Genomic DNA, 26,556 nt, shown 5'->3' with positions numbered 1-26,556 from the left:
GGGAAACACTTTTCTTTTTAGGCCACACCTGCAGCATATGGAAGTTCCCAGGCTCTAGGTGTTGAACTGGAGCTGCAGCTGCCAGCCAACACCACAGCCACAGCAACGTGGGTTCCAAGCCACATCTGCGACCTACACCACAGCTTGCAGCAATGCCAGATCCTTAACCCACCAAGCAGGGCCAGGGATCAAACCTGAATCTTCAGGAACCCTATGTTGGTTTCTTAACCTGCTGAGCCACAACAGAAACTCCCTCTTGTCCACCCCTAACAGCCAGCCCTGGGCACTTTCCCTTCTAGGTTGAAATATTCTCTCCTAAAGATTTAGTCAGGACTCCTTGTCTTAGCAGTAGGAATTGGAAGACCATGGCCAATAACCCAAGAGCTGGGTTCTGACAGAGGGGTCTTTTGAACATTTAAAATGGGCATCTCATCTAAATAGTTACAGTTGCTTGTGTGTAAATAATGAGAGTACTGATGAGCCTAACTAAGAATTGCTGCTTCAGATTTTTACTGAGCCCAAGTTTTTAGGTCTCGTAGCAGTGGACAGGCTAAGAGCAGACAGAAGAGAAGTTAAGAGTCTTGACAATTCAAATGAGAACTATTCTGCACAATAGAGGGTGAACTGTGTTCTTCATCAATCGTGAACACATTTGTGGTCATTTCTTGTTCTGAAGCTGCTCTGCCCTAATGAACTGACTCTGTGCTTGTGTGTTCAGAAGCCCTCTGATGTTGTCAACTCTCTGGATCTGTGTGTGAACATCAGTCTGGAAAACCCTGGTACCAGCCCTGCCCTCGAAGCCTACTCGGAGTCAGCCAAGGTCTTCAGTGTAAGTGCGGTTTGCCCTTCCTGGAATTCTGACTGGCTGACAAAGTTTTGCAGTCACTGCAGTAGTGTTTGAAAGATACTTAGGACATAGCCTTTAAATTGCTAATCTTCTAAATGAAATACAGTTACCTATATGTGAAGTTCACCAGCATGTAAGTTCCATAAAGCAGGGATTTTTGTTTTCCTTGTTCCCTGCCCTATTCCCGGGACCTCGAGCAGTTCTTGGCTTTCCATAGGTGTTCAATAAATATTTGTTGAAGAAATACATAATAATAAAGCGAATACCTTGTGCTCGCCACACACTTAAAAAAATTAAAATGATACTGATACCTATAAAATTCTTTTTTTTGTAGATCCCTTTCTATAAAGACTGTGGTGATGATGGAATTTGCATCTCTGATCTAGTTCTAGATGTTCAGCAGCTACCGGCCACTCAGTAAGTTTTACTTTAAAGCTCAGTCAAACTGTAGAAATAAAAGACACATTCGATTATTTATTCACATAAATGTTTATGGAGTTTTTTTATACCAAAAAAAAACCCATCTGTCACTACTAAAGGCCTTTAAAATCTAAATTTCAAAATATCTAGGAATAAACTTAATAGGGTGAGAGATCTATACTCTGAAAACTATAAAACATTGATGAATTTGAAAATGACCCAAAGAAATAGAAAGATATCCTTTGCTCTTAGATTGGGAGAATTAACATTATTAACATGTCCAGGAGTCCCTGTTGTGGCTTAGTGGAATCAAACCTGACCAGCATCCATGAGGATGTGGGTTCAATCCCTGGCCTCACTCAGTGGGTTAAGGATCCAGTGTTGCTGTGAACTGTGGTGTAGGTTGCAGACATGGCTCAGATCCTGTTCTGCTGTGGCTGTGGTGTAGGCTAGCAGCTGCAGCTCTGATTTGACTTCTAGCCTGGGAACTTCCATATACCATGGGTACAGCCCTAAAAAAAAATTTAAAAAATAAAAATGTATATGAAACCATAGAAGACCCCAAATTGTCAAAGCAATCTTGAGCAAAAAGGACAAAGTTAGAGGAATCATGCTTCCTGACTTAAGACTATGCTGCAAAGCTACAGTCATTAAAAGAGCATGGTACTGGCACAAAACCAGAAATGCAGATCAACAGAACAGAAGAGAGAGCCCAGAAATAATTCCACATGCTAATGGTCACTTAAGCTACAACAAAGGATGCAAGAAAATACGACAGAAAAAAAGACAGTCTCTTCAATAAGCAATGCTGGGAAGGCTGGACAGCTACATGTAGAAGAATAAAATTAGAACATTATCTCATACTATATACAAAAATAAACACCAAATGGATTAAAGACCTAAATGTAAGACCTGAAACCATAAAACTCCTAGAAGAGAACATAGGCAGAACACTCTTTGACATACATTATATCAATATTTTTTTTTTTGGATCTGTCTCCTAAGGCAGAAGAAATAAAAGCAAAAATAAACAAATGGAATCTAATTAAATTAAAGAGCTTTGCACAGCAAAGGAAACCATTGGCAAAACAAAAAGGCAACCCACTAAATGGGAGAAAATATTTGTAAATAATATGATCAATAATGGGTTAATACCCAAAATACATATATACAACTCAATATCAGGAAAAAAAAAACCTGATCAAAAAATGGGCAGAAGACCTGAATAGACATTTTTCCAAAGAAGTCATGCAGATAGCCAACAGGCACATATAAAGATGCTCACCATCACACATCATCAGAGGTATACAAATCAAAACCACAGTGAGATATTACCACATACCTGGCAGAATGGCTACCACCAAAGAGAACACACATAACAAATGTTAGCAAGGACATGGAGAAAAGGGAAAACTTATGCGGAAAACTGTTGGTGGAAATGTAAATTGGTGCAGCCATTATGGAAAAAATTATGAAGGTTCCTCAAAATACTAAAAATAGAACTATCATAAGATCTAGCAATTCAACTCCTGGATATACATCCAAAGAAAACAAAAACATTAATTCAAAAAGACACATGCACCCCAATGTGCATAGCAGCATTATTTACAATAGCCAAGATAGGGAAGCAACTTAAGTGTCCATCAACAGATGAATGGATAAATAAGATGTCATATATCTATATGGAATATTACTCAGCCATAAAAGGGATAAAATTCTGGTATTTATAATAACGTTGATGGACCTAGAGAGTATTATGCTTCATGAAATAAGTCAGACAATACTCTTATCACTTACATATAGATTCTAAAAAAATAAATGTATATAACAAAACAGAAACAGACTCACAGATAAAAAGAACAAACTAGTGGTTACCAGTGGGGAGAGGGAGAGAGGAAGGGGCAAGATAGAGGTAGGGGATTAAGAGATACAAACTATTATGTATAAAATAGAAAAGCAACAAGGATATATTGTTTAGAGCACAGTAAAGTGTAGCCAGTATTTTATAATAACTTTAAATGGAGAGTAATCATAATGACTTTTTTTCTTTTTTCTCTTCACTTTTAACAGACAACAGCCGTTCATTGTCAGCAACCAGAACAAAAGATTAACATTTTCAGTAACACTGAAAAACAAAAAGGAAAGTGCATACAACACTGGAATTGTTATTGCTTTTTCAGAAAACCTGTTTTTTGCTTCCTGGTCCATGCCGGTATGTGAGAGCACCTGCCTTAACTGTTCTTCTGCTTCCTACTTGTCAATTACCATCTTCCTTATGATCATAATCTCCGAATCCTCTGTGTTGTCTAAAGGAACATCTTCACCTTCAGTGTCATCAGTTCTAACCTGTGGCTCTCAGCTAGTTAAACCACTTGAGAACAAAGCCTGGCTGGGTATCTAGACCAGTTCTGCCGCACAGAGTGGGTCAGTTTTTCCTTCACCCTGATACTTGGCAGTAGTAGCCAGACTCTGCTGTAAACTCTCCTCAAGCCATCTGTGTGATGAGGCTGCCGAGAGGCCACACAGATGCTGTGAGCTGCACTTGCTCTGAGAAGTTAGAGTCCCACAGCTCAGCCCGAGCTTCGTAACCACAGGTTTTGCTGCTGCCAAGACGATGCATTCCAGCGAGGTCAGTTAATCATGTTGACTTGATCGCTATACCAGGAACACATTTGACCATGGATGCCCCGCTGGGCCTCCTCTGCCACCAAGCAATGAAAAGGAGAGTAGGGGAAAGCTGAGATTTTCCAGATTCACTCCTTGATGAAAGGACTCAAAAATGGTTTCATCCAATTTAAAGTCCGTGTGAACTTAATAGATTAAGTGTCTAAACCCATTCTGACGTCAGTGCTTAAATTTCTTGTGCCAAATGACAACTTAAAGAGAAAAAAATAAGCAAAACTAAAAAAGATTCCTTAAGTTATTTAAAATATAGATTAAACACAGTATAAGGTTTTTCTCTAGAAACTACAAATTTTAAATGTATTGATAGAAAGGTATGTATTAAAGACAGCATTTCTAAATAATGGATTAAAGTTGTGCTGCGGAAATAGAATAGGATTTACTTCTGGGGAAAAGTTCAGTATTTAACCTCTCCTTTGTCTTGTTGGGCATCCTGGTTAGCAATAAAAATAGTACATTAGCTGCCTGAACAATATGTATAAGACTTTCAAATCTTGGGACATAATAAATTACTTGAGTGTGAACCAACCTTACTGCTAAAATGTCTAGGTGGTTTATGCATCCTTAAGCACATATGTGTATATGTGCACGTACACACATGCACATGCATGCATGCGCACACATACACACGCACACAGAATACTAATTGATCATTGTTTCCTTGGTCTCATTCAGGTTGATGGGACAGAAGTGACATGCCAGATCCCTTCATCTCAGAAGTCTGTTACCTGTGATGTAGGCTATCCTGCTTTAAAGAGGGACCAACAGGTACAACTTGTAATTCATCCTCAAATCCATCTGGCCTCTCCTCACCATTGGTGTTAATTCGCCAACATACCATCTTCTTTATTAGGTACAGGTACCATCATTTGATAGGCATCACACAATAACTGGCTGCATATTTAGAGGAAGTTTTTTAATAATACCTGCATGCTTTCTTTTTTTCCTTTTCTTTTCTTTTCTTTCTTTTTCTTTTTTAGGGCTGTATCCACAGCATATGGAGGTCCCTAGGCTAGGGGTAGAATCAGAGCTACAGCTGCCGGCCTACACTAGAGCCATAGCAATACAGGATCCAAGCCGTGTCTTCGATCTACACCACAGCTCATGGCAACACCAGATCCTTAACCCACTGAGCGAGGCCAGGGATCAATTTTGCAACCTTATGGTTCCTCGTCGGATTCATTTCTGCTGCGCCACAATGGAAACTTCCCTGCATGCTTTCTTTAAATTATTAATAACAGCGGGTTTCTGCCTCCCCCTGCCCAAAGCAATTCATTCCCCAAAGCACATACAATATGAAAGTTCTTTTTTTTCTGAAAACATTTATCCAACACTGGTCAATGTGCTTTATACAGAGTCACAGATAGCATTTGTTCATCCTTGGTAAGTAAATTTCACATCCACACAAAGCCTTCAAGTTTGGACAAGTAGAAGTGCCTGTGATGTGCTGTATGTACATGTCAGGTGAATTCAGTTCTATTCTGAAGGGAAGGCAAGGTGGACAAATACACAGAAGTTCTACAAACTTGAAAGCTTAAGAATCAAATGGGAGTTGGTTTGCTTCTATAGGACACTTTTTTTTTCATGTTGACCCTTGAGTACAAAGCACCATGGACTGATGAATTCTAATTTTGTGTATAGGTGACTTTCACAATTAACTTCGACTTCAATCTTCAAAACCTTCAGAATCGCGCATCTGTCAGTTTCCAAGCCTTAAGGTAAAACAGGAGGAAGTCATGAATTGATGACTGGTGGCTTTTCAAATATTTCTACTTAAGTAATTTCCTAATATCCCTTTCAACAGCGAAAGCAATGAAGAAAACAAGGCAGATAATTCAGTCAGCTTCAATTTTTCTCTGCTGTATGATGCCGAAATTCACATAACAAGGTAGGTGTAACTGGACAGACAGCCTGTGACCATGGACATGACTCTGGCTCATAACACATTTAGTTCATGACTGAACAGTTCCTCTATATGTGCATTCTTAACTGGGGAGTTGAATTAAAATATTTCTCCCTTATCATCTAAAACAGAGGTCCAGGGACAAACTGGTCCCTAGGGGAGTCTTGAGTAACTCTTGAGGTTTATAGAATAAGAGCAACATGAGAAAGGCAAAGGAATAACCCTCTGCCACATGCTGAGCGGAACTCCCCTGAGGCCCTCAGATGAGCTGTCAAAGCAGAACTCAGAGGGCCCCCAGGAGTCTCCACACTTCTTTCCCCAGGCTTATGTCCTACAGTCAACCTGAGACCTCAAGCCATAGGCCCATTCCTGGACATTGATGCCCTAAACACAAAGCTCTGCACTTAGTAGGTCCACCACAAATACTGAATCTAGTCATAGAAAATGAGTTTCTGGGTAGAAGATCCCTGACCTAACAGATTAGGGGTTTCTTCCTACCAGCAGGAAATGGGGCATTTTTTAAAAGAGGTCATCCAGAAAGAAAGGAGTTATTCCATTTCCTTACCAGCCCAAAGCAAGTAAACCTGAAAGCACTGGCCAGAATGGTACTAACTGGTACCAGTTATCTTGAATTGTTCAGAATGGTGTCTTGAGAGGTACGTAACATGTAAACTCCACAGGAACTAGCATCATCACTTTCACTCCTGCTTAGAGCTGAAGCCTCGAAGTTCACAGGTGCAGGGACACAGGCCACAGGTGATGCCCTCCTCCAAGCCTGGGAACCAAAGTTGTCTACCTGCTGAAGCCCCCAGGCAGCCTCCCTGCCCAGACCAGTGACCCCTGGAATACACAAAGCAGTGCATCCCCAAGGAGCCAAGCTGCAAAGTGTCCAGTAACCACAGGTTTCTCTAACATCACGGAATATGCAGATCATCCAATAGATCTCTGAGCAAAAACAAAAAGGAAAATATGTCATTATGTCTAGAGCTCGAGACACATGAGCAAAGATGAAAAGAATGCTTCTGTATCAAGCGAGTTGCAAAGAGCAAAAGCAGAAACAAAGTACAGCCCAAGTTATCCATCCCTGAAAAATTACTCAGTAACTTCAGATTTCAAAGGGCCCTCAGCTGCTAAAATAAGTAAGCAAAGACAGATGCAGCCAGAGATTGACAGCACCACATTATCTGATTTTTTTTTCTTCTTACCTATAATGCTGCATTCTTATTCTAAATGCTTTTTATTAATAGAGCCTTTTTATGATTCCACTCTTCCACCACGACCAAGTCTTTCAGATATTTTAACATGAAATAGGTATAATACTGAAGTGGGACTTCAATTTTGCTAACATCTTAGCTATGTATTTTTGCAAGGGTAAATTGGATTCTCAATCATTTTGATGTTTTCTGAATGTATCATACAGTTAAAAATTAATATGGAGAATTATAAAGAGTAAAGCTAAAGGGAGTTCCTGTCATGGCTCAGCAGAAATGAATCTGACTAGCATCCATGAGGACATAGGTTCGATCCCTGGTCTCCCTCAAAGGTTAGGGGATCCGGCATTGCCATGAGCTGTGGCGTAGGTCACATACGTGGCTTGGATCTGGTATTGCTGTGGCTGTGGTGTAGGCTGGTGGGTACAGCTCAGATTCAACCCCTAGCCTGAGAACCTCCATATGCCATGGATGCAGCCCCAAAAAGAGGGGGAAAAAAAAAGAATAAAGCTAATAAAGTGGCTCCTAATCCCATCCAGGTAATTTCTCTTGATTTTTTTTTTTTTTTTTAAAGAAAGACACTTAAATGTCTGTAGATGCAAAAGCCAAGCATTACAGAAAGGTACACAATGAAAAATGAAATAAATCATCCCTCCCCACCTCCTCTGGTCACTTTGTACATGATTAACCTGACTGTTTTCAGAATATAGTCCAGATACAAGGTTTATTTATCTACCTGGATATATGCATCATACACACACACTTTATCTACTTTTTTTGAAATAAGGTTACCCAATTATTGAGTGTATCCCTTGGCAACCATTTTGATAGTGTATAAACATGCAATTGTGCAAACAGGATGGGTGGAAATAGATGACAGTAGAATTATTTCTAAAGCAGGATCCTCCTAAGTATAGCTAACTGCTATTAGAAACATATTGATCAACACAAGTAACTGAAGGAACACTTAAGTAACAAATGGAAAAATGTTGGAACTCTTTAAAATGCAAAAGCAGAGCATATTAATCAATTTAAAAACTGGCCATACTTGAAGGCTCACACAAGGATTTTCTGGAAGGCAAAGGGAGTAATTCACGCAGATACAGCGAGGCTTTCTGTTTTAAGGCCTAGTCAGTTTTCCCATTTTCCACATAAGGCTGACAAATCATTGTTTCCTCTTAACCTTGACAAATACTACATCTGTTTAAGTCCCAGTGACATATTTTCCTTCTGAGAATTTGGGGGAAAAGTTTTAAAGCATTAAAAATAGAGAAAGGCAAGATTTTCGGTAAAGAAACCAGAAAACTGTATCTCAGAAAATGTCCATTTTTTTTTTTTTTTAGGAAATAGAATCATTATCTTAGGATACATTGTCTAATGGGAATAAATATTGCTTCTCAGACTCCCACCCCTGCTCTTTGCCCCTGACCCCACAAAGAAGCTGCCCTGGTTGGAATCTAGCCTCAGATTCCCAGGAGTGAGTGAAGAGAGATGAGTCCCCAGTTACATTCAGTCTGAGTGGTGCCATGGGGGTCCCTCTGGCTGGTCATCCCTGCACCTTGCAAACCCTGCTTGGTGGTCTCGAGTAAAGGACTCCAGCTGGGTCAGTGCCTCTAAGTGTGGTCTAATAAAACTCCTGGGTCAGCTGTCTTAAAGGTGGTCCTTATACTAGTGGTGGGAACAGACCAAAGCGTCAGAGTTGGTTTGGAACTAGGGAAGGATAGGGAGAAGGAATAATAAACAGCATGTATACCCTGTTTCACAGGGGCCCAGTGACAAATACTATAGGAGCTAATACCCAATACCCTATTGTATTTCAGCCATCATACCAAGTGGAAAACCCTCTGGCTTATAAATCCATTCATCCAATCAATAGGGATGAGGTGTCCACTATATTAACACACCAGTCCATGTAACAGCAATCTTGAGAAGAGTTTCACGATAAGTTCTCAAGTAATACATGTGTACTTGTTTTAGAAATGACAGCTGATGCACCTGTAACACAAAGAATCTCAGTAGAATGATGATGAAGGGATAGGTTTTGAAAGGGACTTGTTTTAGTCTTAGAAATGTACACTGGACCAAAGGTCCACAACAAGCATTTGTTTTCATTTATTGTACTTACATGTAAATTCTTTTACTTATAAGCTAGAAGATGTTTAAATAAGTATTAAGCCTCAAGAATAATAGCATAACTAAAATATTTGACTTTATGAACATCACTCAACAGGTTCACCAACATTAATTTTTATGAAGTCTCCTCGGATGGGAATATTCCTTCTACAGTGCACAGTTTTGAAGACATTGGTCCAAAATTCACTTTCTCCATTAAGGTTGGTAAGCCTGTTATAAGAATGGGAAATCAGGGGGAAGGGGAAGGAAAAAGTGAGGACAGGAAAAGAAAAAGAAAGTAAAAAAGAAGTTGAAATAGACCAGGGGTTCTCAAACTGGAGCACACATTAGAATCACCAGGAATCAGAGTTCCTATTGTGGCTCAATGGAAACGAATCTGACTAGTACCCATGAGGATGTTGGTTCAATCTCTGGCCTCAGTGGGCTAAGGATCCGGTGTTGCCATGAGCTGTGGTGTAGTTCACAGATGTGGCTTGGACCCTGTGTTGTTGTGGCTGTGGTGTAGGCCAGCAGCTGTAGCTCCAATTTGACCTCTAGCCTGGGAATTTCCATGTGCTGAGGGTGCAGCCCTAAAAAGCAAAAAAAAAAAAAAAAGAATCATCAGGAGTCATGTTAAAATACAGGTCACTGGCCTCCATCTTCAGTGTTTCCAGTTCAAAAGGTATCAGTATTGGGTGGGCCTAACAATGCACATTTCTAACAAGTTTAAAGGTGATGCTGATGCTTGTGGCCCAAGTGCCATACTTTGAGAACTACTTTGAGACAAACCATTGATAAGCAAAAGCCTGGGCTTTGTGCAGAGTTATATGTCTGGGATAAGGTATAATTGATGTATTTTGAAAGCAAAGGTTGACCGTTAGTCAATAGAGCATTAATATAATGGTATTACTGTGGATAAAATCTCTGGAATATAATCTGCCAATTTATCCTTCAAAACCACTTCCAGTTTGGGTCACCGTTTGTATACAAATATGTGTTTTGTACAGTCACGTTAAGAAGTATATAAAAATATTTTAAAATTGATTTTTATTGGATATTAGTAATTAAATATTTTCAGTTATATAAGGAAAATGAATTTATGAAAGAATGGCTACATTACATAAATTTTGGAAAACAGAAAGGAAGGAATTCCAACACCCTTAGTCATTACCATTTTGTTTTTGTACATTTCCTACTAGTCTTGTCATATGGATGCAAATCTTCAATTTGGTGATTTAAAAAGGTCCTTAAAAGAGGATCTGGTGTTGCTGTGAGCTACGGTATAAGTCACAGACATGGCTCAGATCCCGCGTTGCTGTGCTGTTGTGTAGGCTAGCAGCTGCGGCTCCAATTTGACCCCTAGCCTGGGCACTTCCATATGTCTTAAGTGCAGCCCTAAAAAAGCAAAAAAAAGGGGGCCCTTAAAAGCATCTTGATTTGTGGAGTTCCCATCATGGCTCAGTGGTTAACGAATTCGACTAGGAACCATGAGGTTGCAGGTTCGATCCCTGGCCTTGCTCAGTGGGTTAAGGATCCAGCGTTGCTGTGAGCTGTGATGTAGGACACAGACACGGCTGGGCGGCTTGGATACTGTGTTGCTATGGCTCTGGTGTAGGCCGGCAGCTACAGCTCTGATTAGACCCCTAACCTGGGAACTTCCATATGCCACAGGAGTGGCCCTAGAAATGTTAAAAAGACAAAAAAAAAAAAAAAGCATCTTGATTTGTGATCCAGATATTGGAATTTATGAAAGGTGCATGGTATTTGGCATTACTTCTGTAATGAAACAGTCAATTAACAGTAATAATAAAGTAATATTCATAGAGCAGGTAATAAGTATCAGCCTTTGTGTCAAGTGCTTTATGTGTGTTAACCCATTTAATTCCCAGATCAATGAAGTCGGTAGATTATTCCTATGAGTGTTCTTTAAAACGTTGAATAGAGCATGCGCACTGGCCAGTTAGCGCAGACTTCCCACCAGGGAGAACAGAGGCTGCACCCATGCATACCTAATGAGTTGCTGATTACCCTTATTTTACAAATGAGAAATCTGAAGCATAGACAGGTCAAGGACCTTGCCCAAGCCACACTGCTAGTTAGGGGCGGAATGGGACTTCATGTCCTGGCAGACCAAACTCACACATGAGAGGTGTTTTTAACCATCTCCTAAGTCACAAATTATTTACCAGTTAGAATTGTAGATGTTGAGATTTTTCAAAGAGGTAAACACAGGGATCCACAAAGAGTGACCATAAAGTCACAATTCACTTTCATAGGGATTCAGTCTTACACTTAACAGCTGCCCTTCTTCAACACTGAGGTTACGATCACTTTTCCTTGCTACATGTGTATGATGCAGTAACAGAATGTTTGCTTACCACATAGGTAACAACAGGAAGTGTTCCAGTAAGCATGGCATCTGTGAGCATCCACATCCCTCAATACACCAAGGGCAAGAACCCGCTGATGTACGTGACTGGGGTGCACACAGACCAGGTAAGGGCAGCTGAACTGCCTGTAAAATGTGCACCTTGGAAATACCCCCACGAGGTGGGGGTGATCATGCCTGGCATCTTATAGACAGGAAACTGAAAAGATAACCCCAATGTACCCTGAGCGCCAATTAACCAGCAATTAATTTCATATTAGAGGCAGGATGTTATGAGAAATGTCTGAGTCCAGGGATTTATAGGTGACAGAAATTATTATTAAAACCTCCTTCTGACCAGGTGAAGATCTGACTTGGACTCAGAGCCCTGTTTATAGAGAAGTTAGTTGGCTGGGAAGTGAGAGTTGAACCCACAGTGGGAGAGTAGTTGGTCTACATAGCTGCAATCAGTAGCTGGTCTACAAGCTGCCAGCCTGGACTTTTGCCCAGTAGTTGTCAACTTTGTTGTTTATTTAACCACCTGGGTCATTTCTTAAATAAATGTGATGGCCAGGCCCCACCTCAGGCATTTAAATCAGAATCTCCAGAGCTAAGGCTCTAGTGCCCAGTGTTTTTCTTTAAATCTCCACAGGTAGTTCTTCCATGCTCTAGCCAAACCCCTTGACATTGGCTCAGGCCTAGTCTCGCACTTAGCTAATGCTACAGCAATGTTATTTCTGCGGTGTTCATGGGTGAGTACAAGAAAGCAAAATCCTAAACTGTTCCACAGAAAAGAACCGCGGTTGAAATCAGTGTCTGTTGTTATTGCAAATTTGTCTCATCACATATGGGCTGTAAGAACCAGGGCCATGCCATCAAGACCAGTCAGGAGGATTTGGATACTTCAGAACTTACATTAGTGGTCATCAGAAGAAGTGTGGTCAGGTCAGCACAGTGAAGGGAATCCTGGGAGCCCTTTCCTGCCCTGACACATGACAACAGGATTTCCTAATGGGTTGAAAGGACCATCATAAACCATTTTGCTTCCTAAGACTAATTTGATGTCCTTCTTTGTAGGTCGGTGACATCAGTTGCAATGCTGAAATAAATCCACTGAAAATAGGACAAACATCTTCTTCTCTATCTTTCAAGAGTGAAAATTTCCGGCACATAAAAGAATTGGTAAGGATAGGTTAATGGGGTGAAAATTTCCTTTGGTGATTCATTATTTGTTTTACCTGGACATCAAGGCACTTCTTTCTTCCTGCCATGTCATAGAACTTTCTGTGCCTTTCTTTGACTTTGATAGCCTCTGTGAATCAAGATATGGAAAATAATGTGCATATCTAGGCTACTGGAATTATCACTCACACCATTATTATAAAATACCAGATTTCTGGAGTTTCTGTTGTGGCTCAGCAGTTAATGAACCTGATTAACATCTATGAGGATGCAGGTTTGATCCCTGGCCTCGCTCAGTGGCTTAAGGATCCAGCATTGCTGTGAGCTGTGGTGTAGGTCACAGACATGGCTCGGATCCCTCATTGCTGTGGCTGTGGTGGAGGCTGGCAGCTACAGCTCTGATTGGATCCCTGGCCTGGGAACCTCCATATGCTGCGGGTGCAGCCCTAAAAAGACAAAAAGACCAACCAACCAAACAAACAAAAAAAACCCAACCAAAAAAACCCCCCAAAAAGCAGATCATGAAGGCAAGAGGTTTCCACGTCAAACTGGTTTTGTGTCATTCTTGTTGGAAACATTGCAAAGAGCTGAGCATGTGTGTGGGGATCAATATTTTGTCATCTCCTCCAGACCTATGCCCTTTTCTTTGAGGAGATTTGTCCAGCGTCTAACATCATGCTTGGCACATATTAAGTATTTAAATAAGCAAACAGTGAAACCTAAACTAACCACAGTTCTCCCCTACGACCAACACTGAAATTCTTCTGGTTTCCTTTTACTGCAGATTGTTTTATGTCATCATGGATGGGAAAATAGGAAAACAGGAAAATGGAAGTTTCTTTTTAAGGAAATTTATGGTGTTATTACAGTATAAATGTGGTTTAAACCTAAATGCAAATACATCAAAATGCCCAGGAGAAACTCATCTCAGGATATGCCAAAATATTGTACCTCTCAGCATTTTTATTTCTGTGAAAATGTTTTGATTTTGTAAAAATGGCAACTTCTGTGCCCAATATAAAACAAATATAACATAAAAAGCTACAAAGAAAGTGCTCCACAAATCTAACAGCTGACCACTCTTAATGTTTAATGAGCATACCCCTCTAATCATTAATCCATGTATACAGTTGCATAAATGGACCATGCTACCTTTTTTTTTTAAATGGTCATAATTTTTTATTTTTATTTATTTTTAGGGCCATACCCATGGTATATGGAGGTTCCCAAGCTAGGGGTCTAATCGGAGCACTAGCTGCTGGCCTATGCCACAGCCACAGCAATGCCTGATCTGAGGTGCATCTGCAACTTGCTTGCACCACAGCTCATGGCAACAGCAGATCCTTAACCCACTGAGTGAGGCCAGGGATCGAACCTGTGTCCTCATATATACTCATCAGATTGATTCCGTTGAGCCACAAAGGCAACTCCATAGTTTTTAAAATAGACTTTATTTTTTTAACAGTTTTATGTTCATAGCAAAATTGAGTTTTAAAATACAGAAATTTCCCATATACCCCTTCCCCAAATCACTCACAGCCTCCCACACTATCAAAATACCCCCATATACCAGAGTGGTACATTTGTTTCAAGTGATGAACCTACATTGATACGTCATAATCCCCCAGAGTCTGTAGTTTACATTAGGTTCATTCTTGATGCACATTCTGGAGTCTGAACAAGGATATAACGTGGATCCACAACTGCTGTGTACGGAATAGCTTCACTACCCAGAAACTGCCCTGCACTCCACTCAGTTATCCCTCCGTCCCCACTCACCTTTGACAACCACTGATGCTTTTACAGACAACTTTTTTTTTTTAATCCAAGGAAATGCATCTTTATCATTAGGTTATTGACTAAATTATATTACTTTGTGTATATGTATATTCCATAACTTGGTAAATTTTCTAGTAATGTACTAGTTTGTCAACTAGTACACTGTTGACAAACACAAATTATTTAATTGTTGGGTTGGTTTTTTAACCCTCAGCCATAGCACAATAAACAGGCTGGGTGTACTTCTCTCCACACATTTATGATTATCTCCTCAGGCCTTGCATACAGATGGGAAAAGGCGGGAGCAAAGGACATTTGTCCTTCTCTTATTTTGAGGCAGTGCCAAAAATCTTGAGAAGAAGGGTTATGACTACTAATAGTTCATGAGACTGTCAGTTTCCCTAGATCTTTCCCAGTACCAGGTTTTACCTGTCTTTGTAAAATTTTAGCATTTATTTTTAAAGCCCATACTAACTCTCTCTTTCACCATTGACTCCAACGTGAAAGAACTGTAGAACTGCTGCGTGTAGTAACATCACCTGCTGGCTGAAAGACCTTCAAGTGAAAGGAGAATACTTCCTTAATGTGTCTACCAGAATTTGGAACGGGACTTTTGCAACAGTAAGTGTCAGCTTCATTTACTGGGCTTACCCCACAGCAAGGAAGCCTGAGGCTCCACTGTCAATAAGTTCCTACCCTTGATAAAATTAGTCTTCTGGCTCATGTCAGCTGTGCCCTGTGACCCAGAACAATATTAACCTGGAAGGCTCTCCGATCGGATTGTGTCTCAGGGTCACCTGAGGTGCTTGCACAGCATCTGCTTCTTTGACTCCAGGCCAACCTACTCTAGCAGACCTTCTGGAAATGGTGTCAGGATGCCCTCCGCCACTTGGCGTACAGTAGGCCACCTGCTTGGTCTTCCTCCTCATGCCCTTGACTTTCTGACCTCCTGGTCCCTCTCACACCCAAATCAAAGTGTGTGATCGGTGCATCTCTACCTCATTCCCTGCACTCCCAGCTAATGGACTCATTTCACAGCACCTGGTAGATGAAATCTAACCTAAGGATCTATCCTCCTATGTTAGAGCCAGGGAGCCACTCTGTTCTCCTGTTCTGACCTTTCGTGCTTACAGGTCATTTCAATCTCATGAAAAGTTTGAAGAAAATGTTAAAACAGTGTCAAGAGTATTTTTCCAGTTGGGTGGTGTGACTTTGCAGCAGTGGTATCTGCTCTCAGCAGAGATTTTGGTAGCCAGAATTTTAATCTGGCAGAGAAAGTGCAAGGACAGACAGAACTCCTTAAATCTGACTACGTAAGTGGTGACCTGTTCATTTTATTAGGTTCTGCCTGAGGTGGCAAAGTAGAAATTTCAGTCTGAAACTTCCAGGGGGGGGCCTTGTGGCTTTCAGTGATTTGTTCGTTTTTGTTTTTGTTTTTTTTTGAACAGTCAGTTCTCAGGGCACTTAGCAACCATACTCTCTTTCCTATTTTTCTAACCACTTCTTGACCTCTAACCCCATTCCCTGCTATGGGGTTTTATGTAACATTAGAGAACTCGGCTCCCTCCCAACTTGTCCCCAGAACGCAAATATAAGCAATATTCTTGGATAAAGACATAATAGAAAGGCTCTGTAGAAGGCAGGGGAAAAACTAGAGAAGTGGAAGAGTGAGGAGTTAAGTTTCCTACTGGCTTGCTTGCTTTTATGGTGTTTTCTTGTTAGTCACATTTGCTTTCAGCCTTCAGGCCACCTCAAAATCTTATAAGATGTGAAGCAGGCAGTTATACCATCATCCCAGCTGCTGCCATTTGGTGCCCAGTCTCACCAGTTGGTTCTTGGCTCCTTGGATTTGAGGAACAAATGTTTTCATAGTTACCTCTGCCAGCTGGGAAGGAAAACTGACTGTTGCAAATCAAAAGGCAATCAAGCTAGCTCTGTAAAAAGCATTTGGCTTTTCTAGAGTTTGTTTAAAGCAATATCATTTCTACTCTAAGACTTTTTAAAGCACCTTCCCCAAGGTTTTCAAAAGCAGCAGTTTCATTTCTGGGGGCAAAATTCTGAACAAGTGTCATCATTTATGCATTTGCAACATGGTCATGATAGTTAAGCTGAAAAACACCCATAAGGGTTACTGTATATCAGGTCCTACATGTCTTCCTCCACCTTGTTTCAGCTATTTCAACAGCCAAGTGGATGTTCTCAGGCCACCTAGGAGATCCGGTCTAAAACATGAATCCTATTTCCTGTATTAGAGCCCATTAATATACTGCCTTTTACCCTTTTTCTGAGGCAGTGTAAGTCATCATTTCATGTAATTTCATCACAAAGTGATTGCTCAAGCCTCCAGATCAATAGCATTGTTGGCTGCCATTTGTAAGGAAAAGGTTTGTTGAATGCTAGCAGGTGTGTGACTTCACTCTCCCAGGTATGCATGGTGTACTACCACTGCCTGTTAATCCCACAAGTTACCATGTACCTGTGCAAAGGGCCAGGCTAAGCAGGAGAGACGTATCAGTGGTGTAAGGAAATTCTTCCATCTTTAGTCTACAGGGACTATGAATTGAGCATTCACTTAGCTGTGACTGCTTTTTTTTTTTTTTTTTTACTTCTTTAATGTTCCCCAAATAATACATATTTAAGACCAGTGATCAGGGTTAACTTCTGATGTAATCTTGCATATTGAGAAAATTAGGACTAATCAAAGACTGAGCCAGTGGAAAGGAAATGAACTGCTCACTTTTTGGATATGCATTCTTTCTGGCTCCCAGATAGAGTTTAGCAAGTTCCCTCATGGAGTATATTGAATTATGTGCCCAAGTAACCAGAAAAATGAAATCCTAGTACCCAGAGCATGTGAAAGCAGCTGTCAAATCTGGGCATTGCTTTCTATTTCAAAATAAGCATCAGTCTCAATATTTAATTATAGAGAAAACAATATACACATCAATAATATATCCAATGAAAAATAATTATTTTTTGTAACAATTTAGGAATGCATATAAAATTATTTAATGGTAGGAGGTTACTAATAACATCAGTGTAAGATATATATCCTTCCTATATGCCTGCCCCAAATTCCAGTGTTTTTTTAATAGATATGCTTAGATTAGGAAATCTGAAATTATTACATTATATATAGTGCTGACACAAGAGTTAGGGTCTCTGCACTGACATGCGTGGTCCTTAATTTTTTTTACATTTTGGAAATATGGTTGATTTACAGTATTATAATTTCTGCTGTACAACAAAGTGATTCAGTTATACATATATGCACATCCATTCTTCTTCAGATTCTTCTCCCATGCATGGTCTTTAAATAGTATTTTACACATGTGTACCCCCCAAATCTTCCTTTTTAATCCAATTTTCCATTCCATATAGTGACTTATTCAGGCTTTCAATTTTCCCTCATGTCACAAACTTCACTAAGTTTTTAAAAATCTAAAGTATGATCTTTCCCAATTAAAAACTTCGTTATTTTGGAGTTCCTGTCAGTGGCACAGTGGTTAACGAATCCGACTAGGAACCATGAGGTTGTGGGTTCGATCCCTGCCCTTGCGCAGTGGGTTAACGATCCGGCGTTGCAGACGCGGCTCGGATCCCGTGTTGCTGTGGCTCTGGCGTAGGCCGGTGGCTACAGCTCCGATTCGACCCCTAGCCTGGGAACCTCCATATGCTGTGGGAGTGGCCCCAAAGAAATAGCAAAAAGACAAAAAAAAAAACTTCGTTATTTTGTAGATAGGTTCATTTGTGCCATATTTTAGATTCCACATATAAGTGGTATCTTATGGTATTTGTCCTTCTCTGCCTGACTTATAATAATCTCCAGTTGCATCCATGTTGCTGTGAATAAGCTAGAAACAGATTCATAGATATGGAGAACAGAACTGTGGGTACCATGGGGGAGGGACTGGGAGCTTAGGGTTAGTAGATACGAACTATTACATTTAGAATGGATAAATAATAAGGTCCTACTGTATAGCACAGGGAACGATATCCAACCTCCTGGGATAGATCATGATGGAAAATAATATTAAAAATGGGTGTGTGTGTGTATATGTGTACATATATATATATATGTATATATATGTATATGACCGAGTCACTTTTCTGTACAGCAAAAATTGTTTTTTTTGTTTTGGGGGATTTCTTTTTTGCTTCTCTAGGGCCACACCTGTGGCATATGGAGGTTCCCAGGCTAGGGGTCCAATCGGAGTTCCAGCTGCTGGCCTATACCACAGCCACAGTAACACCAGATGAGCTGCGGCTGCAACCTACACCACAGCTCACGGCAACGCTGGATCCTTAACCCACTGAGCGAGAGCAGGGATCAAACCCACAACCTCATGGTTCCTAGTCAGATTTGTGTTTCTGCTGTGCCATGACAGGAACTCTTGGTACCACACTGTAAATCAACTATACTTTAATAAAAGAATTTTTTAAAAATTTAAAACTTCATTTCTAAACCCTTGTTTTCAAGTTAGAATCACCTGGAGAGAGGTCTTAAGCTGCTGATATCTAGCCTCCCACCTCCCAGAGACTCAGTTTAATTTGCGGTAGCAGGGCCTGGTCACCCACACAGTTTTAAGTTTCTCAGGTACTTTTCAGGTATGGTCCTGTCATATCAGTGATTTAAGCACAAAAAGATGCTTGAGTCTTCAGAACTGGTATTTGTTCTTGTCACTTTCCACAAGGAAATAATGAACGTGCTGGTTTTATGCATTAATGTCTGCTAGGATAAAATGTATTATTTTTCTTATGTTGCAGTCGACTTTCCAGACAGTACAGCTGACAGCAGCTGCAGAAATCGACACCTATAACCCTCAGATATATGTGATCGAAGAAAACACTGTCATGGTGAGTGCATCACATCCCTTCCTGTGGGTGCTGGAGTCCAGAACAGGCATTCCACTTCTGACAAGTGAGAATGCTCATTGTTCTCACACATATGTATATACAAGTTTCTTACTGAAATTCTAAAAGTCTAGTGTTGATCAGGTCAGCTTTTGGTCCAGGGTGTTTTCTACTCAAAAACAAAAAGCAAAAACACCCGGTGGTATCCTTGCCCTCCTCCTTGCCCACACACTGGCAGAGCTGCATCAGAAGTGATGACCTGATGGAGGGCACAACAGAAGGGGCTCCATCTTGCTGTGGCTCCCTTCTCCCTCCTCTGGGCCTGGCCTGCACCACCAGCTGCTCCTTTTCTGCTCATGCTTACACAAAGCAGTCTCGATCCTAGGCCGTGAAATCTAAGTTCTGCTCATTTGAATCATATGTAGTGTTTTAGCGTATTTAAAAAGAAGTGCTGAAGTATGCTTTAATAAACAAGGCATGCATTAGAAGGCTTTTTTCTTCCAGTAGCACTCCTTACAACTATACACTGACACTGTGAAACATCCATTCATTAGATCTTTAGTCTAGAAAACTATAAATGCTTCTCTTGATTAAAAAAGAAAAAAAAAAAAGGTTTGGCAAAGAAACATACATTCACAGAAAACAAAGGCTCACTGTTCCAAGAGCTGGCACAAGATAGCTCTCCTTTGCACTGGAACTCTGGTTAGAATACGCCATATTTAGATAGAGTGGGATTTCCATGCTCAGCTAATCCCCTGGCAGAGTCCTGAGCATTTCCCTCCTGATGCTTTTGTTAGGAATTGGAAACCAATTCAAGACTCTGCCCCCAAGGCCGGCTTGTTGGCTGGCATCAATCCACTGCTGCAGCCTATGGACTTGGTTAAAAAGCCAATGGCCTTGTGAACTCTGGACCTCGTTCAATGACTGAGTGGAGCTCACAGCACCGCTGTGTCAGCTAAAATGACTCCACATAGAGGATGCTTTCCTGCTTCTGGTTTAGGACCTGAATCAGTGAAGGCCCACACCCTCCCTTCAGAGGCTGGGGTATGGAAAGTCAGAAAGGGAGCCAAAGGAAATATGGACTTCAAAATCAAAGTGCTATGAATTTAGCCTGGGGGGAGGGGAGTACTAAAAATATTTAAAAAGTACATTTCAGGAAAATGAGGTGTTGAGATAACACAATTGTTTTGTATATACACTTGCAGATTCCCATTACAATAATGAAACCCCATGAGAAAGCTGAAGTACCAACTGGAGTTATAATAGGAAGTGTAATTGCTGGAATCCTTTTGCTATTAGCTTTGGTTGCAGTTTTATGGAAGGTAAGAAATGTTTCATATTTAAAAATAGAGGTCCTAAAGATAGGCCTTGACTTTCCCCATCACACAGCAACTCTAAGTTTTATATGGTATTTCCTCTCCATTATAAGAAAAAAACAGGAGTTCCCATCCTGGCACGCAGTGTCTAACGAATCCAACTAGGAACCATGAGGTTGCGGGTTTGATTCCTGGCCTTGCTCAGTGGGTTAAGGATCTGGTGTTGCCGTGAGCTGCGGTGTAGACTGCAGACACAGCTCGGGTCCCGTGTTGCTGTGGCTCTGGCGTAGGCCAGCGGCTACAGCTCCGATTTGACCCCTAGCCTGGGAACCTCCATATGCCGCTGGAGTGGTCCAAAAAATGGCAAAAAAAAAAAAGAAAAAAAGAATTGTCAAATTTATTTGCAAATTCTCATTCATGTTCTTGAAAACAATCAGAAAGGATTTTATCTCTTTGTTCTGGATCCCTTTTTTCCAACTTGCCTTTCATCCGGGAAGGTTTTATTCAGCTGCAAATAAGTGCACCCTGAAAAATTTACCTGGTGCAAGTCACTTCAACTCTGGGTATTCATCTCCTCGCTGAAGGGCTGATGCCAGGTTAGCACTTTGCACACTGGCTTCTCCAGAGCCCCCCAGTTTCCAGTGGATGCTTTAGAAGAAGCACTAGCAAGGGGGTGCCGGACCAAAACAAAATCAGCTAGAAGTGGTAACATTTTTACATCATCCTTTTACAGCTCGGATTCTTCAAAAGAAAATATGAAAAAATGACCAAAAATCCAGATGAAATTGATGAGACCACAGAACTCAACAGCTGAATCACCCAGCAGTTCCCACTGCAGAGGAAGTGGCAACATCACAGCCAGGGTTTACTGTTCTCATGAATGGGTTGTTTAAAAACCGCAGTGTAATTTTTAATGTAACAGGTAAACTAGCCTGATATTTTATTTTTAAAAAACTGCAGGTCAGTTTGGAAAGAAATTGGGGGTGCGGTGGGGGGGGTTGGGAGGTAGGTGTCTAAAGACTCAAGGACTTATTTTATATTCGGGTTCGGGGGGAGTGATCTTTCTGCTGGCTGGTCCGGAGTTTACATTATAATGTACATTGTAGCAGAAATACAAAATGCTTCCAAACAGGAGAAGTCTTAAAGAAAACTATAACCTTTCTGAGATTTTAGGGGTGGTGGTGGGGAACCATTTAAAATGATTGTTTTTAAACAATGGAAGTGAAGTAGAATCAATATATAATTAGGATATTGGTGCTGATGGGTAATAATAAAAAAACCACTGGTCTTGAATTTCTGCTGCTCATCCAAAATTGCCATAGAAGGTATTTTCAGTGATAATTTGGTTTATAAACTAGGTACAATGTGCTGTTGTCAGCCCACACTTGCTTCTTCAGAGCCCCCTTTCTTGCCATGGTATACTTATCCGAACGTGCTAGAATGACTGGTAGGAGAGCTCCTGCAGAGAAAAATCTCCATTTAAGGGGAAGGGGGGGGGGTGTTTAGAGGCCAAAGCACAAACTTTTGTTTCTAGTCGGTAACAACATTTATGGCATGATCCTGTCCGCTGCCAGTGGCCCTGCCTGGAAGGAAGAAGAAATTTCCTTTTTCCTTCAGGACGCACAATGGCTGACTTGAATGGCTGGCTGGCAAGGACCTTCTGCATTTTTGAGAGATGAGTAGCTTCTTTGGACTCCTTCACCGAATCTCTCTTCCACCTCCTGATGCCCCCATATTCTTGAAGGCTGCTGCTGCCCCCCTTCCTCTCCAATGCAGAGTTATCCACCCTCCTGTAATCCCTTGTCTAAATCCTTCATTCCCAGGGCAGCTGCTCTTCTCCAGATGTGAGAAGGATGCCATCTGTTTAACTTCCACACTTGCCTGAATTACTGTATATTCCCCTTAACTTCAGAGAGCTACATTCATTTGTTGCTAAATATGTAAGAAAAATAAGTCCAAGTGAACTTCTAATTGCTGAGACTTCCAGCAGCATAAACAAGGTAAAACATCTCAGGAATTTTTCAAGATGTTACAAGGAGACATCAAAAGCCATCAAATTAGCACATGCACCCGCTCTACTTGTCTGTTTCTGGAGGCCTTAAACTTCCAGAAGAAAGACCTTCCCCTGGAGTTTGCTCACCAGGTGTAGAGTCTCAGGCCCCAGATCCTGAGAGTCAGGTTTAGTTGGGGTGGAATGAGGTTGTGTGACCCATATTTTAACAAGTGTCCCCAGTCCTTGTGATGTAAATGGGCCACCACGAGGAACACCACTTAGTTGCACCTTCTTTTCTCTACTTCTGAGCTCACTCGATCTCTAGGAGAGAGTCGGGAGGAAAGGGCACAGGCGAAGGCTGTGGGGACTTTTATGTCAGAAAGTACATACTGAAAGCTCTGGACAAGTCACTCAGACTCTAAACTTCAGTGTCCTCATTACGAAATGAGGACGACTGGGCTGGAGCTTAGCAGTGACGCTTTTAAATTTAAAAACCCACAATCTGGGTTTCTTATAAGACAAATAGACAATCCTCCAAGAATCTGACTCCAAAGAGAAGTCAGGAGGAAAAAGGAATCAGCTCATGCACGCGCCTGGCCTCCATGACAAGGTAGGCCTGTCTGTACACTTCCGTGATTTATTTGTATTTGACAAAACAAAGGGATTAAAAAAAATTAGACATAAAATATCACGGGTTTATAGCAAAAACAGCATGGTACTCTCTAGTTACACTGCTAGAGCCCAATTCTTATAACAGCCATGTGGGTTCAAACACTGTTTCATTCCAAGGATAATTACTTTTTTAAAAAGAGTGGAGGAGAAACTGGTCCTTAAGTTGATACAGACTATTTAATAAACTGAGTCACTGCTGTATATATCTATATACTAGTTCAGTGTAACATACTACGAGTTATACATGTCATCCTGTTAGGTTACTCTGCCCCACCATCCTTAAACTAAGCTAAACTGAGGTCACATACACATAGCGAGCTTGTGAGCTCTGGCAAGCGTTGTGCCTTAGATAATCCTCCTTGACGGTACTGTTGCCATGAAGAAGCTGGATTACTACAGACTGAAAAATGGCCACTTGTCTCTGTACCGTTTACCACACTGAGGCAGGGTTTCTCATCTTTGACACTACTGACATTTGGGGCCAGGTAATTTTTTTCAGGGGACTGTCCTGTGCATGTAAGATATTTAGCAGCCTCCCTGGCCTCTCTACCACCAACCAGAAGCAACCTCTCCCCCTAGTGGTGACCGTGTCTCCAGACAATGTGTAACACCTCCTAGGAGGCAAAATCATTCTGGGAGCCACTGCACTAAGAGCAAGTGGCCTGAGTATACAGCATTGTCAGATCACAGATTTGAGGCAGAGACTCTAGCGAGGAATATTTCTCCAGCACTTTTAAGCAAAAACTAAGTATTCATCCCAGAAATTAAAGAATTGTTTGAAAGACACAGCTAACTATTCGTATTCAGCCATACTTTTGTTTTAAAAGTGAGGAGAATATGGGGCTTAAATGATGCCATCTTACAGTTTCCATTTCATAAATGGTATATAGACAATATTCATAGAATGTGATAAAAATTGAGTTGCTTCATGCATGGTTGCCACACGAGCCTTATGACATAATAACATAGTAAAACAGAAGAAACTGTATCAAGATTTGAAATTGTTCATTGTTCATTTTAGCAGCAAAATGAGAACTGGACAGATTCCTAGCTGCCTATGTTATTTATATAAAGTAGTAAAAGTTATTAACTGTGAAAACTAAAACCAATTTATCATAATCACACAAGTGATTATACTAAAAGTTATTATAAAAGGTATAATTTTATAATGTAATTTATTATACACACCTATAACTTAATTTATGAAAACTAATGAATTAGGACACCATTATACAAACCATTAAACAGGATTTCTCAAACTGAGCTCCCTGGTCCATCTTTAATATTTCTGCTTGCACACAAAAAATAATTATATACACAACTTTTTAGGACTATGCCCTCATTAACGCATACTCATTTTAATCAATCCAAAGACTAGCTAGCGGTAAGAAGTATACATGGGGGTAAAATTTGAAATAAAAATGTTAACTATTTCTCAACCTTAAAGAATGAAAATGTAGCCATTATGTAAATATGAATAGATGGTTTCATATGTACCTGATTTATTTTGGCAGATAAGGTCAAACTGTATATATTGCACAACTATGTTAAAATTGTATATTTTTTAAAGACATTGTCTTAGTTTCCTTCATACATAATGTGTAAATCTTTAAGATGTGATAAGTATATTTGCTTTTTTGGGATTAACTGGTTTTTGTCTTTTTTCTTTCCGCCAAAAATATAAAAATGAATGCACGCAGGTTTGTACATCGAGTTTCACAATTCATTTGATTTCCGAGAAATAAAAATCAAATTGGAGCAGCAATCAACAAACTAGTTAAGAGCTTTTCTCCTATTAAAGTATGAGAATCAAAGTATTATTTAATTGTAAACCACTCTTTACATACCACATTACTGAATATCATTACTCATTTTGAAAATAAAGCTATTTACTTTGGAATTTGAATATTCTTTTTTTTTTTTTTGTCTTTTTAGGGCCTCACCTGAGGCATGTGGAGGTTCCCAGGCTAGGGGTCTAATTGGAGCTGTTGCTGCTGGTCTGTCTACACCACTGCCACAGCAATGCCAGATCCTTAACCCACTGAGTGAGGCCAGGGACTGAACCTGCAACCTCATGGTTCCCAGTCGGATTTGTTTCTGCTGCGCCACAACAGGAACTCCTGGAATTTGAATTTTCTGACTTATTTCACTGTACTTATGTACTCACTGTGCTTCAGAACACACTCAAGACTCAGTAGAGAAGAGGGAGGATGTGTCTAACCTTTTACATTAATAGCAGTGGCCACAAAGATGCTTTGCAGGAACCTTAGACTGCCTTCATAGTTTAGGGACTAGACATAAAGCCTTGCTCCTCTTGATGTGGTCAACAGGTAGAAGGTGCTGCATCATCTGGATCCTATTATAAAACGCAGATCTCAGGTATCACACAGAACTGAATTCAAACTGGAACTTCAACAAGATGGCCAGATGATTCATATTAAAGTCTGAGACGCACATCTTAACCTCTAGACATAAATAAGTACTTGAAATAGAAGGAAAAAAATGGCCAAACTGCTGCAGCCTGCAAGAGCAGTCATCTGCATAGCTTTTCACAAAAAAAATTTACTAGTAAGCAAGTAGGTTTACATATTCTTAAGGATTAAATATGCTGAAATGAATGTGCTGAAATTATAAAACAAGATACATACCAGCTGTCATTGCACAGAAGATGCATCAATGCAAAGGTTGTGCGGTTTGTGCTGCCTTTCCCACCCACACACCTTCCTCAGTTCTGGTGAACCATATCATAAGGGAAGCTTACTGCAGAACCACTACCAGTAGGTGTGTCTGGGGTGCTTTGTATGTTCATTTTTTTTTATCACAGTGTAGGTTAGGAAGTGCTGCTAAAGACCTGTAACAAGCGACTATTCTGTCCCAAACTGGAAAAAAGTCTTATATTTATACATTTTTAAAAAGTAATTCCTTTTGTTTATTCTACATTGCTTTTTAAAACTACACAGAGCATTTTTAAAAATTCCTCATCCTAATATAACCTTTTAAACTAAGAACCAACTAAAGATTGGAAATCATCTTTTTCAAAAACAGGGACTGATTTCCATCTGAGGACCACACCAACCTAACTAAAAGAAAAAGGCTACTAACTGAACCGAACGTTTTGATTCTGTACAAAATAAAAGTAACCAACTAAAAAGCAAACTTAAATTGTTGTTACTATAGCCCTGGCTCTACTGCCCTCTGCTGGGTGAGCTGCCTAACT

General features: G+C 40.4%; 1 protein-coding gene across 1 annotated transcript in view; it reads left to right on the top strand.

Annotated features, from left to right (window-relative positions):
• Nucleotides 1–25,239, top strand: part of ITGA2 (integrin subunit alpha 2) — a 101,341-nt gene extending 76,102 nt beyond the window's left edge. The window contains exons 18-30 of the mRNA XM_047763013.1: nt 719–829; nt 1,182–1,264; nt 3,338–3,479; nt 4,625–4,717; nt 5,591–5,667; nt 5,754–5,837; nt 9,294–9,396; nt 11,561–11,671; nt 12,621–12,725; nt 15,012–15,125; nt 19,272–19,361; nt 20,564–20,680; nt 21,408–25,239. Coding sequence (XP_047618969.1) covers nt 719–829; nt 1,182–1,264; nt 3,338–3,479; nt 4,625–4,717; nt 5,591–5,667; nt 5,754–5,837; nt 9,294–9,396; nt 11,561–11,671; nt 12,621–12,725; nt 15,012–15,125; nt 19,272–19,361; nt 20,564–20,680; nt 21,408–21,488 — 1,311 coding nt within the window. The 3' untranslated portion in view covers nt 21,489–25,239. The remainder of the gene's footprint in view (nt 1–718; nt 830–1,181; nt 1,265–3,337; nt 3,480–4,624; nt 4,718–5,590; nt 5,668–5,753; nt 5,838–9,293; nt 9,397–11,560; nt 11,672–12,620; nt 12,726–15,011; nt 15,126–19,271; nt 19,362–20,563; nt 20,681–21,407) is intronic.
• The last annotated feature ends 1,317 nt before the right edge of the window (nt 25,240–26,556 follow it).

Source organism: Phacochoerus africanus, chromosome 1 (genome assembly GCF_016906955.1).
Source record: "Phacochoerus africanus isolate WHEZ1 chromosome 1, ROS_Pafr_v1, whole genome shotgun sequence".
NCBI lineage: Eukaryota > Metazoa > Chordata > Mammalia > Artiodactyla > Suidae > Phacochoerus > Phacochoerus africanus.
Note: the sequence above shows the minus strand (reverse complement) of the source record. Positions and strands in the feature narration are given on the sequence as shown.